Source organism: Lagenorhynchus albirostris, chromosome 9, assembly GCF_949774975.1.
Source record: "Lagenorhynchus albirostris chromosome 9, mLagAlb1.1, whole genome shotgun sequence".
Taxonomy (NCBI): domain Eukaryota; kingdom Metazoa; phylum Chordata; class Mammalia; order Artiodactyla; family Delphinidae; genus Lagenorhynchus; species Lagenorhynchus albirostris.
This window is the reverse complement of record NC_083103.1, coordinates 92,996,820-93,012,155: the sequence shown is the minus strand read 5'-3', so window position 1 is coordinate 93,012,155 and position 15,336 is coordinate 92,996,820. Positions and strand designations below refer to the sequence as shown.

At 38.9% G+C, this 15,336-nt stretch overlaps 1 protein-coding gene across 1 annotated transcript in view; it reads left to right on the top strand.

The window, feature by feature from the left end:
- BUD13 (BUD13 homolog) overlaps positions 1-14,537 on the top strand; it is a 34,302-nt gene extending 19,765 nt beyond the window's left edge. Inside the window, exons 6-10 of the mRNA XM_060160433.1 lie at positions 989-1,094; positions 1,450-1,588; positions 1,880-2,064; positions 2,303-2,384; positions 14,134-14,537. Of these exons, the coding sequence (XP_060016416.1) occupies positions 989-1,094; positions 1,450-1,588; positions 1,880-2,064; positions 2,303-2,384; positions 14,134-14,227 (606 nt within the window). The 3' untranslated portion in view covers positions 14,228-14,537. The remainder of the gene's footprint in view (positions 1-988; positions 1,095-1,449; positions 1,589-1,879; positions 2,065-2,302; positions 2,385-14,133) is intronic.
- The last annotated feature ends 799 nt before the right edge of the window (positions 14,538-15,336 follow it).

The following is a 15,336-nucleotide window of genomic DNA, read 5'->3' as shown; positions in this document are numbered from 1 at the left end:
AAGCCTGCGTGCCTAGAGCCCATGCTCCGCAACAAGAGAAGCCACTGCAATGAGAAGCCCGGGTACCGCAATGAAGAGTAGCCCCCACTCGCCGCAATTAGAGAAAGTCTGCACACAGCAACAAAGACCCAACGCAGCCAAAAATAAAAAATAAAAAAAATTTTAAAAATGGTGTTATTCCAGTGAGTTGGTTAAGAAAGAGAATGATAGAGCCTGTGGTGTGCACGTTTCCTCTAACACAGACGTTTCAGGTAAGTTTTTCTGTAGCCCATGTGGTCCTGGTAGGGTAGACCAGCCTGTCCCTAGCCCAGGAAGTAGGGTTCTTCTCTTTTGGGGAACAGAGTGAGGTCTGTGTTTCAGCTGGACTCCTTGACATTTTTATGTATCTGCTTAGTCCATGGGCAATTTACTATTAATCAAATTTAATTTAGCACATTGTTTAAGGATATCGGGATATAAGTATATACATTGATTGTGGGTTGGTTTGTTATCTTGATACAGAGTGGAGTTTAGTAAGAAGTTTAGATTTGGTTATATCTTGTCATTATCCTGAAATATAGCCACAATTTCAGGATCTTAGGTCTGCTTGACTTTGTGATTTAAATGAAATATTTTATCAGTGTTGATCTCTACCAGAGGGCTTAGAGCTTGATAGAGGTTTCTGATCAGGTGACCTGAGAGTCTTCATGTGTGCGGTTTATATGCTGTAAAGTCAGAAATACAGATGCTTAGCCTTCCCTTTAGCATATTGTTGGTTTGTGTTTCTGTTTACTCGTAAGCTTGATAGTACTGTTAAGTTTCCATGAAATTCAGTTTTATTTCTTGTCTATTTTGTGAATCCTGTGGTTGGTAATAAGAATATAAAGCTAGAGTTTTTGGTTTGGTTATTGCTGATTATCAGACAAAAATACACCTAACTGTGTTTACCCATGGAGTCTATTGCTGCATTATCTTATTAATGTTGGATGCTCCCTTTTCCATTGCATAGGCTGCACGCATGTATTCTGGGGCTAAAACTGGGTTGGTGTTAACTGACATACAGCGAGAGCTGCAGGAGCTCGAGAGACGGGACCAAGAGACCATGGCACTTGAAGGTAAAAATGTGAAAGTGCAGAGACCAGTTGAGGCTCTTGTAGCTTTTATTTTTTTTAATGTAGCTTATTATACTTGATATTTAAAAGTTGTAATTGCTGTCAAATTTCAGCTCTGGTTTTGTGCATTATTTTAACTTCTCATTGGGTCCAAGTGGTTCTTTTCCTTCTTGAAAAACATTAATTTTCAGGATCATTACCAATATGCACTTAGATGTTGGTAGGGACTACTAGTAGTCTGGCTGTGAAAGTTCTTATCTAGCATGAGAACCCCAAGTGGTTGATTTCAGCTGTTAGAATATTATTTCTGATTTTGATACCTGGTGTTTATCTTTAAAAGTATAATTTTCCTTTGCAGCTGAATTCCAGTATGCTGAAACCGTATTTCGAGATAAGTCTGGTCGTAAGAGGAATTTGAAACTGGAACGTTTAGAGCAGAGGAGAAAAGCGCAGAAGGACTCGGAGAGAGATGAGCTGTATGCTCAGTGGGGAAAAGGGTAAGAGAACCACTGAAAGGAGAAACAAGACTGCAGTGACCGGAGGAAGTCATTTCTCTATTCTTCTGCCTTCAAAGCTGTTTTTAGGAATGGGAAATTCAGTGTCCTCAGTCTCCTTCCTAAGATACTGATATATTCCACACTTCCAGTTGGTATTCAACGATTTTACCTTTTTCAGTATTTGGCCTAGGCTGCTGGAAAGCGGAGGTTCTCCAAGTGTAGCAGTACATCTCAGTGTAAGAGTGGAAATGTTAAACAGGATAACAGACACTCCTGGTTCTTTTTGTCTAGGCTTGCACAGAGCCGGCAGCAGCAACAAAATGTGGAGGATGCAATGAAGGAAATGCAAAAGCCTCTGGCCCGCTATATTGATGATGAAGATCTAGATCGGATGCTGAGAGAAAAAGAAAGAGAGGGGGACCCCATGGCCAAGCTTATCAAGAAGAATAAGGCCAAGGAGGACAAGAATAAGAAAGGTGAGCCTTCTGGGAATCTTCAGAGAATGAGGTGACTTACGTGAAGAGAGAAAATCAGTAGGGTGATGATACATAGCTATGTGCAAAGAAGGCTTTCCCATACAGTTTCAGATTTCTTGTACTGGGGAATTTAGATTTAACTCAAGAGACTTCTGTACAAAAAAATTTTTTCCCACTGCCATCCAGCTCTGATTTGAATTACGTAGGTAACTAACTTTTCTCCCTCTCTTGTCATTAGTGAGACCTCGCTACAGTGGCCCAGCACCTCCTCCCAACAGGTTCAATATCTGGCCTGGATATCGCTGGGATGGAGTAGACAGGTAAACCTGAATATTTCCTACAGTTCTGTTTTCTCTTCCATCTAACCCGAACCTTCGCTGACTGTTCTCAAATCATTCTACACTCTGCCTCATATTCTGCTCTAATCACAAGGTTAATAATATGCACTTTGGTTGCTTCTGTTTCTCAAATCTCATTTCCCATGCTTAGAATACTCCTTCCTTTTTTCCTTTTCAAAGCTCTGGGCAAATAACTCAGGTGGTCCAGCTAGGATACCCTTTGTTTTGACACTGATCACTTCTAATGATATTTTCTAAGGTTTGGAGGGGATGAATGATAGGTGCTAGTCTGAAGCCTTTTATATGTTGTATCTTTAAAATGTAGCCCTTGAATCTTTTCTTCACTGCCTTAGGAGTGAGTTACTTGTAATGTTGCACTGCCCCTACCACCTTGTCTTTTCACCTACCCATATCTGTACCCACATGCACTAAATTCCTTTCTGCTATCATGGATGAACTATATATGCTCCTATCCAAAGTCAGTCCCTCTACTTCATGTTAGATCCCATCTCTTGCCTGCTAAAGGACATTGTTCTGTCATCTAGCACAGTGACTCTCAAAATTTGTCCTCTCAAGACTCCTTTACACTCTTAATAATTATTGAGGACTCTAAAAAGTTTTGTTTATGTGGGTTATAGCTGTTAATATTTACCATATTAGAAATCAAACTAAGAAGTTTAAAAAGTATTTATTAATTCTTTAAAAAAAGCCATTACGTTAACATAGTTACCCTGTTTTTAAAGAGAAATAACTATATTTTTCAAACAAAAAAAAAGTGAGATTCGGGATAGCTTTGATTTACATTCTTGCAAATCTCATTAATGTCTGAGCTGATAGAAAACATCAGGACTTTTTTTTTTTTTTTTTTTTTTTTTTTTGCGGTACGCGGGCCTCTCACCGCCGTGGGCTCTCCCGTTGCGGAGCACAGGCTCCGGACGCTCAGGCCCAGCGGGCACGGCCCACGGGCCCAGCCGCTCCGCGGCACGCGGGATCCTCCCAGACCGGGGCACGAACCCGCACCCCCCGCATCGGCAGGCAGACTCCCAACCACTGTGCCATCAGGGAAGCCCAGGACTTTTTTTTTGTATTTTATTTTTTAACTTTTAATTTTATATTGGTATATAGTTGATTAACAATGTTGTATTAGTTTCAGGTGTATAACAAAGTGATTCAGTTATAAATATACATGTATCTATTCTTTTTCCAATTCTTTTCCCAATTAGGTTGTTATAGAATATTGATCAGGGTTCCCTGTGCTATACAGTAGGCCCTTGTTGGTTATCTATTTTAAATACAGCAGTGTGTACAAGAAGACATCAGGATTTAGTCTGTTGCAGTATGTTTAGCTGAAATATAGGAAGAAAATTCAACCTTATACATAGGTAGTTAGAAAAGGAAGGTGTATTAGGTTTTTTTTGTGTGTGTGTGGTACGTGGGCCTCTCACTGTTGTGGCCTCTCCCGTTGCGGAGCACAGGCTCCAGACGCGCAGGCTTAGTGGCCATGGTCACGGGCCCAGCTGCTCTGCGGCATGTGGGATCTTCCTGGACCGGGGCACAAACCCGTGTCCCCTGCATCAGCAGGCAGACTCTCAACCACTGCGCCACCAGGGAAGCCCTAGATTTTTTTTAATACTACACAAAAACTCAATAAGTGGTAGTTTCTTAAAGGTTATTTGTAATATGGAATCAGAAACCATATCAAAAAGCTTTTCATACGGTTAGATTAAAATCCATTGGTCTTTTTCCTATTTTGGAAAAAGGTAAACCATATACTGGGTAGTGCAAGATATTTCCTATATCTTTTACTCATGCATGATTTTATAACATCATCTGCTGTTCATTGGTTTGCTGAGTTTTTCAGACCTTCCAAATGTTAACATATTTCATATACAATATCAGATAATGATATATACATATTAATATTAACTTTGATCTCATCACAAAAATCTTTAAATAACTAGAAGCTAAAGGAGTTCATGGTAGTGGGTACAAGTTTTTCAAAATTCTAATTTACGCTTGAAAGCTCCTATTTTATCATTGGCAACAAATATTACCAGCCACTTTCCTTGAAGTAAAGGTCACTTCGTACAATGGCTTTTTTTGCAGGATCCGTCAGATTTTGAACCTAGAGGATCATGTCCTCTGTGAATATAAACAGTGTTACTTCTTCCTTTCTAATCCAGATGCCTTTTGTTTCTTTTTCTTGCCTTATTGCACTAGGTACAACTTCCAGTGCAAATGTTGAGTAGAAGCAGTAAGAGCAGACATATTTTACCTTGTTGCTAACCTTAGGAGGAAAACATTCAGCCTTTTCACCATGAAATATCTTGTAAACTATAGAATTTTTTTTGTAGATTTCCTTTATTGAGTTGAGAAATTTCTATTCCTAGTTTGCCAAGGAATGTCTTTTTTCAGGAATGTATGTTGGATTTTATTCAAAATACTTTCTGATTTTCCTTTTGGTTCATTCTTTGAGCCATGATTTACTTATGAGTGTATTTTAGAATTCCAAACATTTAGACTTTTCTAGATATCTCATTGTTATTGATTTCCAATTTAATTCCATTGAGGTCAGAGAATACACTATGTAATATTTTGATCTTTTGAAATTTATTAAGCCTGTCTTATGGCCCAGTATATGGTTTACCTTGGTGAATAGCCCATTTGCACTTGAAGATAATGTGTATTTTGCAGTTGCTTGGGGTAGTGTTTTGAAAAAATTTTTTTGTATTCTTTTTTTAAGTAATTTGGAATAATTTTAGATTTATAGAAAATTTGCAGAGATAGTATAAAGAATTCTTGTAAACTCCTTATCCAGTTTTGTTACCATTCGTTATATTATCATGGTACATTAATCAAATCTAAGAAACCAACATTAGTATGTTATTATTAATGCACCAGATTTTATTTAGTTTTCACCAGTTTTCTATTAATGTTCTTTTTCTGTTCAGGGATGCAATTCAGGATACCACATTGTACTTAGTTGTCATGTCTCCTCAGTCTCTTCTGATCTGTGTCAGTTTCTCAGTCTTTCTTTGTTCTTTGTAACCTTAACACTTTTGGGGGGGGGTATGGTCAGGTATTTTTGTTGACTGTTCCTCAAATTGAGTTTGTTTGATGTTTTTCTCATGATTAGCCTGAGGGTATGGGTTTTTGGAAAGACTTCCACAGTGGTGGAGTGTCCTTCTCATCACATCATTTTAGGGGTTACATGATATCCACATGACATCACTAGTAATGTTAACCTGGATCACTGGGTTAAGGTCGTGAGTGTTTGCCAGGTTTCTCTGCTTTAAAATTGCTGTTTTTCTTCTTTCATACTCTCTTCTCTGGAAGTGAGTCAACTGAGTTCAGCTTGCACTCAAAAGGAGACCTACAGAAGGATATCTACATATATTATTTAGACTTTTTCTGTAAGGAAGATCTGTTTCATCTCACCATTTATTTTCTCAATCATTTGTTTATATCAGTATGGACTCATGTATATTTTATACTTTGTATAGTAATCTAATAGTATGTTATTTATTTTGTTGCTTAAATTGTTTTGTTCTTTGGCCATTGGGAGTTCTCTCAGGAGTCCCTTTTATATGCCTATCCTTTTATTTTTTGAGCATTCTTTGACTTTCTGTTACTATAAGGTGCTTCAGGCTCATATTGTGTTTTCTCTGCCCCAGTGCCTAAAATAACCATTTCTTTAAGAAATCCTGGCTGCTTTTAATGGAGAAAGATATTTAGAAACCAAGATCCAACTGCTAGAGTGCTTGTTGTTACTGAGGTGTCATTGTTTCTAGACCCTCTCAGCAGACAGAGCTAGTTAATGCGTGTATAGTAGTCTGTGTATACACACATATCTATAATTGTTTCTGCGTCTATCCACCTGCAAGTGTGTTGTATATACACATATATTTACATATATATATAAATAAGAGTTCATGTTGATGTAACTGACTCTAACTAAGTATTACCTTTCCTTTTTGCTTACCTCCCCAACATTGAGAAACCTGGCACCCACCATCCACCATCCATTTTGCTCATCCCAGGACACATGTAAAACAGTTTCAAAATTGAGAAATTCAGAAATGAGAAACTAATTTACCATCTAGAGTGTAGCATTTATGTGCAGTTCATTTTGTTCTTACCCTTATAATTTCTAATCAAAATACTATTTTCCAACATAAAGAGTCAGCCCCTGTACCCCCCCCAAACATCCTGGGTAATTTTTTTCTTTTATAGTTTACTTATATTAGTGTTTACTCATTATGGTGTATAGTTCTATGGGATTTAACAAATGAGTAGAGTCATTCATTCACCACCCTAGTACTGTATGGAATAGTTCCATCATTCTAAAATTTCCTGTGTAAGTCTCCTTTTAGTCATTTATACCTCCTCCACCAACCCCTTATAATTACTGCTGTTGTTTTCTGTCCCTATAGTTTTGTCTTTTCCAGAGTGTTACATGAATGGAATCATACAATGTGTAACCTTTTGAGTCTGACCTTTTGCACTTAGCAAAATGCATTTTAAGATTCATCCATGTACTTGCGTGAATCAGTACTGTATTCCTTGTTTATCACTGAGTAGTATTGCATTGGATGGGTATACCACAGTCTGTTTATTCCCCAGTTGAAGGATATCTTGGTTGCTCCCAGTTTTTAGCAGTTGTGAATAAAGCTGCAGTAAACATTTGTGTATGGGTTTTTATGTGGATATAGTTTTCAGTTTACTTGGGTAAATACCCAATGATTGCTATATTGTATTGTTGAGATTATGTTTAATTTTATAGGAAACTGCCAGTTGTCTCCCAAAGAGGCTGTATCATTTTACATTACCACAGAGAGTGAGGATTTCTGTTGCTCCATATCCTTGCCAGCATTTGGTATTGTCAGTGTTTTGGCTTTTAGGTGTGTGAATTTAGTAGTGAATTTTAATTGCTCTGTTTTCTTTTTAGTTATACCTTTCTGCAATTTTTTTTTCAGTGTTATAAGGATCACAGTACGTATCTTTAATTTATCACAGCCTACTGAGAGTTATAATTGTACTATTTCACATAAAATATAAGAACCTTGCAACACTACAGTTCTACTTAACCTCTGTTTTTAGTGCTATTGTTTTCATACATACTACATAAAAAATGGTATAGATCCCACAATACAGTGTTAAAATTTTTACTTTGCAGTTACATATTTTTTTAAGAAACTAAGAAAACAAAAGAAAAAAATACATAGTTGTTAGTACTTACTGACATAGTTACAATTTCTGGTATTCTTCCTTCTTTCCTAAAGAAATTAGGAAGTTTTAATATTCCTTCAGTGCAGGTCTGTTGGCAAAAAATTCAGTTTTTGTTGATAGGAAAATGTCTTTATTTCACCTTTGTTTCTTAACAGCTTTCATTTTGAAATAATGTTAGGCTCACAAGAACTTGAAAAAATAGTACAGTGTATTAGTGTACCATTCACCCAACTTCCCCCAATGATAATATCTTTTATAACCATAGTACATTATCAAAGCCAGGAATTGGTATTGGCACGGTTCTATTAATTAAATTAGAGAATTTTTTCTCACCTTCGTTTTTGAAGGGTTGTTTTCACTGGCATAGTGTTGAGGGAGGTTATCGAGGGGATGTGACCACTGGTTGACCTGTGAGCTGGACCCAGGCAACTGGAGGCCCTTACCTCTCCCCTGTCCTTGGAATGTACATCCTGCCTACTCTTCCCATACTGGCAGCCATTTCAAGGACATAGCCTTGAGAGAGTAGGGTGTTGTTGAGAGCATCTGGACCGAACCCTTATATATAAGGCCTCTATGTAAACTTTTAGGGTTCTGGCAGGCAGGTGTGGAGAACCACTTGTCCTGCGCCCAAGACAAAACTTGTATGTAAGTTCCCTTGCTTATTAAACCTGCCACCTGCCAATCTGGAGTGATCTGCCTCTTTCTTTGGTCTCTTGTTGTCCTCCGTGTATGGGGGCCAATTTCAGATTTTACCCAGGGAACTCCTGAGGTTTCAAACCAACACAGAGAACTCAGGATTGACAGTACCAGACTTCTGTGACAGCTCTGTCAGCCCTTTAAAGACTTTTCATCACTTTTTGGCCTCCATTGTTTCCAATTAGAAGTCAACCCTCAGATTTCATTTGTTTCATTGTCTCACCCCCTAACCCCAACATATACATATTATAATATATTCTCTGGCAGCTTTCAAGATTTCCTTCTGGTCTTTGGTTTTCAGCAGTTTGACTATGATGTACCTAGGTGTGGTTTTCTTTGTATTTATCCTTTTTTGAGTTTGTTGAGCTTTTTGGATTTATGAGTTCATGTTTCTCACATTTAGGAGGTATTTGGCTGTTTTTTGTTCAATTCCTTTTTTTTAAACCACTTTTCCTTCTCCAATTACACTATTTCCACTACTTGATATTATCCCACAGATCTCTGAAGTCCTGTTCATTTTTCTATCATTATTTTTCTCTCTATTCTTAAGGTGGGATAATTTCTTTTGATCTGATTTCAAGTTCATTGACTCCTCTGCCATCTCTAGCCTATTAGGCTCATACACTGAATTTTTTGTTTCAGCTAGTTTAAATATATTTATTAGTTATTTTTAGCTGCGTTGGGTCTTCTTTGCTGCACGTGGGCTTTCTCTAGTTGTGGTGAGCAGGGGCTACTTTTTATTGCAGTGCATGGGCTTCTCATTGCAGTGGTTTCTCTTGTAGCAGAACACAGGCTCTAGGCACGTGGGCTTCAGTAGTTGTGGCATGTGGGCTCAGTAGTTGTGGCTCACGGGTTCTAGAGTGCAAGCTCAGTAGTTATGGCACATGGGCTTGGTTGCTCTGTGGCACATGGGATCCTCCCGGACCAGGGCTCGAACCCGTGTCCCCTGCATTGGCGGGCACCACTGTGCCATCAGTGAAGTCCCTCAGCTAGTTTATTATATTTTTCAACTCTAGAATTTCCATTTGACATATTTCTCTGCTGAGATTTCCTACCTATTCATTCATTATGCGTCATTTTTTTTCCCTTGAGAATATTTATAATTGGTGCTTTGAATTCCTGTCTGCTCATTGCAACATTTGGGTTATCTCAAGATTGGTTTCTATTCATAGTTTTTTCTTGAGTTTCATCACATTTTACTGTTTCTTTACATGTCTGGTCACTTAAAAATGTTATACTGGACATTATGAATGGTACATTGCAGAGACTTTGAATTCTTTTATATTCCTTTGAAGTGTGTTGATTTTTTTAATAAGATGGTGTAACCATCTTATTTTAAATTTTGTTTATTAATTTATTTTAATTATTTATTTAATTTGTTTTGGGCTGCATTGGGTCTTTGTTGCCTCGCATGGGCTTTCTCTAGTTGCAGTGAGTGGGGCTACTCTTCATTGTGGTGCGCGGGCTTCTCATTGTGGTGGCTTCTCTCGTTGTGGAGCACGGGCTCTAGGCGCGCGGGCTTCAGTAGTGGCACACGGGCTCAGTACTTGTGGCTTGTGGGCTCTAGAGCGCAGGCTCAGTAGTTGTGGCACATGGGCTCAGTTGCTCCATGGCATGTGGGATCTTCCCAGACCAGGGCTCGAAACCTGTGTCCCCTGCATCGGCAGGTAGATTCTTAACCACTGCGCCACCAGGGAAGTCCTTGAAGTGTGTTGATTTTTATTCCAGCAGACAGTTAACTTGACTGTATTTTAACTCCAAACTCTAACTTCTTTGCAGTGGGCAGCAGCTAAAATTTCTGCTCAGTTCTTTCAGTTTCTAGCTGCTGGTTTTTCATGGGGCCCAAGGGGGTTTCCCCTGCACAAGCACAGTTTAGCAGTTAGCCAAAGATTTGGGTGCAGTTTGTATGTAGATTTTGGAGTTCATCCCTTTTGAAGCTCCCTCCCTTTCAGTATTTCTTCCCTGATTTTCCAGCTGCTCTGCTCACTCTGCACTGACACCTTAAGCCAGTAAGCCTGTGGCTTTCTGCCTCCATGAGCTGTGCAGTTTGGGAAGTGCCCTCTGACAAAAAGCCTCACAAATCTCTTCTGACACCCAGACTCCCACCCAAGTTTTGTCTGCTTTTGGTCACTCTCTCATGCCTTCAAATACTTTCAGATACTTGTATCTTTATATTTTGTCCAGATTTTATAATTGTTTTCTGAGTGTAGGTTAGTTTGCACGAGTTCTCTGCCATGTCTGGAATCTACCACTCTGCTTTATATGGGCCTAAGGCATTATCTTCTGTCCTTTAAGCTGCCATCTAAATCCAGAGCTCTAGTTCCTGATATTGGCAGGTATCCTCAGGGTGGCTGTGGTTTCAGGCTCCTTTCCTGCTTTCGTTTGCAGCACACTGTATATCGGCTTTTTGGTAACAGGAGGGTTTTTCAGAATACTAATTTGCTGTATAGCCAGAAGTAGATCTTTTTATAGCCACAACCATAAAGATACTCCTGCTACACTGAGTTCATTTTTTTTTTCTTTTTTCTATTTTTTTTTTTCAAATTTCTGGACCCAAAACAGAACTCTCCCTGACCTGGTTTTTAACTGGTATAATTTGTCTCCATCTCTCCCAGTAGTTTTCCTACACTTCTCATTCTTCTTTTCTCCTAGATTTTTCCTTTTAGTTCCCTTTCTCATCCTTGCTTTCTTTCTGATTATTTATTCTTTCATTGCCTTTTCTGCTTTTGTCTGTTTTTGGCAAGTGAATATTTCTAAAACAGATCTATAGTATGTTACAGTTAGAAAAACCCATAAGGTCAATTAAACTAACTTACATTATTTAAAAGAGAAACGGAGGCCCTGATAAATTTAACAACTTACAGTCTTTCAGCTCACCTGATAAAGCTGGAATTAGACCTTGGGCACCTGATTCTTTGGTCTAAATCTCTTTCCACTGTGTGTTCTCTTGCAGTTTGTTTCTTTGATTCTGTTTAGGGTTTGGTTTGTTATTCATAGGACCTTTTGTCTGTTTGATCATATTAGTGTTGATTCTCTTAAGTACTTATTCCCCAAGACAAGAAGCAGCGGTTTCCTTGTGCTCTAGAACACCATGCATGCTTCTAAGGTTGGAGATGGTGCCATTCATAATAAGATTCCCTTCTTCCTCACCCTTTCACTACTCACCCAACTGATCCCTTAGGGAAGGCCTTAGGAAAGAGGGAAGCCTGTCATCCCAATCAGTTCAGTAGCACTTAGCATATGTATTATAATTTTAAGCAGCTATGTACTAGGTGCCAGGGTCTCACAATTAGTGAGAGACGGTCCTTGAGCACAGCAACTCACTTTCTATCTAGAGGAGAAGACAGACAAGTAAATAATTTCAGTGCTACTTGCTAAGTATTACTATAGAGGATTTTCAAGGTGCCTTGGGAGCACAAAGGAAGAGTAGTTAGAGTCAGCCTTGGGAGACTGGTCAGGGAATGCATGCTTCCTAGAGGAGGTGATACATGAGCTAAGTCTTAAGGGATGTCATTAACCAAGATAAGAAGGAAAGGAAGGATATTTAAGGAAGAGCATCCTGTATTGCAAGGTCATAAGGATATGGAACATCCTAGTGTTTGGTGGGGTGGGGGCCTGTTATAAGCAGTTTGATGTTGGATAGCAGTAAGTGTGAAATGGAGTTGTGTGAGATGGGCTGGAAAGGTAAGCAGGGGCCTGGTCACTGAAGGACTTGGAAACATTTCTGAGGAGCTTGGTGTTTACCTTAGAGGCAGAGGGGAGCCACTGATGGATTAACAGTAGCTCTACATTCTAGATAGGTGATGCATTGTAGCAGTCGTACGAAGCATTTGCAAGGCACACATTTGGAAGTAGAGAGACAAGATACAAGGTTGTTGCGGTAGATTAGGCTAAAGATGATGGAGGTCTGAACCATGACAGTGGTAGTACGAATGGAGAGAGGAGGAAGTGGGAAATTGGTTAAGTGATAAGATGGCAGGACCTAGTGACTGATTAGGTGAGAGGGAGAAAGCACTGGGTTTGGCAATAAGGAAGATCAGTAATGACTTGAGAGAGCGTTAACTCCATAGCATAGTGAAACAAAAGCCAGGTTCTAATGTGTCAAGGAGTGAATGAAAAATAAGGAAGTAGACAGTGAATAAAGACTCTTTCAAGAAGTTTATATAAGAAGACGAAGTACATGGTATTAGAAGGGAGTTGAGGGCCACTCCTTGAAATTCACCCCTGTAGTGACTTCCATGACACCCTACTTCTGGTTATTTTCTCTTATCATTTCATCTCGGCCACCTTTATGAACTTCTGTTCCTCTGTGCCCCTGCTTAAATGTTTCTCAGGGCTCCATCTGTAACCCTTAGCTGTTCTCACTCCATGTGCTCTCTTGGCTGAATCTAGTCTAGTACACCTTCACTTACCAGCTGTATGTACATGATTCCCAAATCTGTATTTGCACCTCAGTCTGGAGTATCTGGCTGTGCATTGGATTTCTCTGTTGATATGTACTTGAGACATCTTAAATGCAAACATATTCAAAACTGAACTCATCAGCTTTCTCTACTCTAAGCGTGCTCCTACTCTTGTGTTCTGTCCTGGTTAATGGCAGCCTTATTCATCTAGTCACTAAAATTATTAACCCATGAGTCAAACTTACCTCTTCCTCCTTTGCCCTTATATAACTAATCAATCACTAAGTCCTACTATGTTTTCTCTCTTTCTGTCCCTCTTCTTTATCATTACTTTCATCATCTGTTGCATGGACCATTGCAGTAACTTTCCTGCCTTCAGTCTCCTCCAGAGTGATCTCTTTGAAATGCAGTTTATGCTCCCACTTTAAACTTATCGTTCACAAGAAACTCTACTCAATACTCTGTAATGGCCTACATGGGAAAAGAATGTAAAAAAAAAAAGTGGATATGTATATGTATAACTGATTCACTTTGCTGTACACCTGAAACTAACACAACATTGTAAATCAACTGTACTCCAATAAAAATTAAAAAAAATAAATTTATCCTTACTAGGTGAAATCTAAGCTTTATACTATGGCTTACAGAGCTCATTATGATTTGCCCTCTACCTACCTTTCTAACTTTGTCTCGTGCTACTCTCTTTTCATATTTGAGGCTCCAGCCATACCAGTTTGCCTTTGGTTCCCTGCATGTGCCATGCTGTTTCTTACTTTTGTGCCGTTTTGTTGCTCGTGCTATGCTCTATGCTGAAATGCCCTTCTGACCCTTCTGGCCCTCTGGTTAACTCTTTCTTTTCAGACTTAGCGTGGGGGCCCCCTTCACGAAGGCTTTGCTGACCATTCTTGTCCATCCCCCTCCCAAGTTGAGTAAGATCCCCACTCTGCTTCCATGATACCCAATGCATATTTCTATCATAATCTATGCTTTTTGTTTTAATTATTTGCTTAAATGTCAATCTCCTCCACTAGTCTGTGAGTTTATCAGGATAGGTGCTGTGTTACACTCATTTTCATGACACAGTGCCTAGTATATAATAAGAATTCACTAATTGTTTGTGTAATGAATGGATAAAGTATAATACGTAGACATCAGCTGAGAGTGAGTTGGGCCTTTAGAGAGCGGTAAATGTTTGAAACAGTTGTCAAAAGAGTTTGAGAAAGAACTGAACAAGGACTAATAAGAGGGTGGATTATTCTGTCTTTCTGATTCTGTTGCTTATGTCTTAAATATTTTCACATGATTGCCTTTACTTTCCTTTTTGCTCATTAGATTGTGAACTCTTTTTTCAAAAATCAATGTTCAGTTCAGGATTCTGGCTGATGAGTATTTCTTGATTGCAGATCCAATGGATTTGAACAGAAGCGCTTTGCCAGGCTTGCCAGCAAGAAGGCGGTGGAGGAACTTGCCTACAAGTGGAGTGTTGAGGATATGTAACTTTTCTGAGGCAGTGGAGGTGGCTGTGCGTTGTGGTGGTGGACACTGGGTGGACAGACGTCCAGCTGCAACAGTCATCTGTGCTCATAATCAGGGCCCACACAGACCAGCGACTTGTTGGATGCCAGTTTTGACTACAGAAGAATATTTGAGACGTAATGTTTGGACTGAAGGACCTGTACTTCTCAGGTGTGCCGACACTGCCTATTGCTGGCTTTCAGAGGAAGCGTTGATTTCTCTGTGTCCCAGGGTTTGTTCTTGGTTAGGGTTTTCCCTTTTTAATAAACACACATTTATTTTTTTAAAATAATTTTCTTAAACGGATATTCTGTTTTGGGGAAGAATACAAGCTAATACTGAACCCCCAGGGATCTTGGAGGGTGATAGCTGGATTTCTCATTCATCTAGGAAGCAGGATGAGTACAAACTTTCACAGTGATAGCTCCTTCCTCTTAGAAAATAAGAATTATTGCTAAACTAGACTTAGGAATAGACATGGCAGTTTGGAGACATGGTGTCTGGTAAAGGTAGTGTCACAAATTAGTGGGGAAGAGATAGATAATGGTGCTCGGAAGATTGGCTTATTATATGGACACAAATAAGGTTGGATCCCTGCCTTAAACCACATAAGGCAAAGACAAATCCCAAAGTGATTTTACCTAAATGAAAGGTAAAATGCTACAGCCAATTAGAAAAAATGGGGAATGTCTTTGTGACCTTGGGGTGAGGATAAATTTGTTAGATTAGATCTCCAAATCACAATCCGTAAGGTTTGATAGCTTTGCCTACATCATAATTAAAGACTTCTAGTCAACAAAGCACCCCATAATCAAAGTTAAAAATGGGTATAGATTAGGAGAAAATATTTCCAATGTCTAAAACTGATAAAGGAATACATTTATAAGAGATTGAATGTAGAAGGAACTACTACAAATAGGAAAGAAATACAAAACACAAAATAAAAATAGGCAAAGAATATGAATATGTAAAATCTAAAGGGAAAACCAGAATGGGTAATAAGTATATTACTACTAGTAATAAGAGAAATAGAGATCAAAACATTAATGAGTTTCTACTTTGTATCTATTAGCAAAAATAAGGAAGAGACT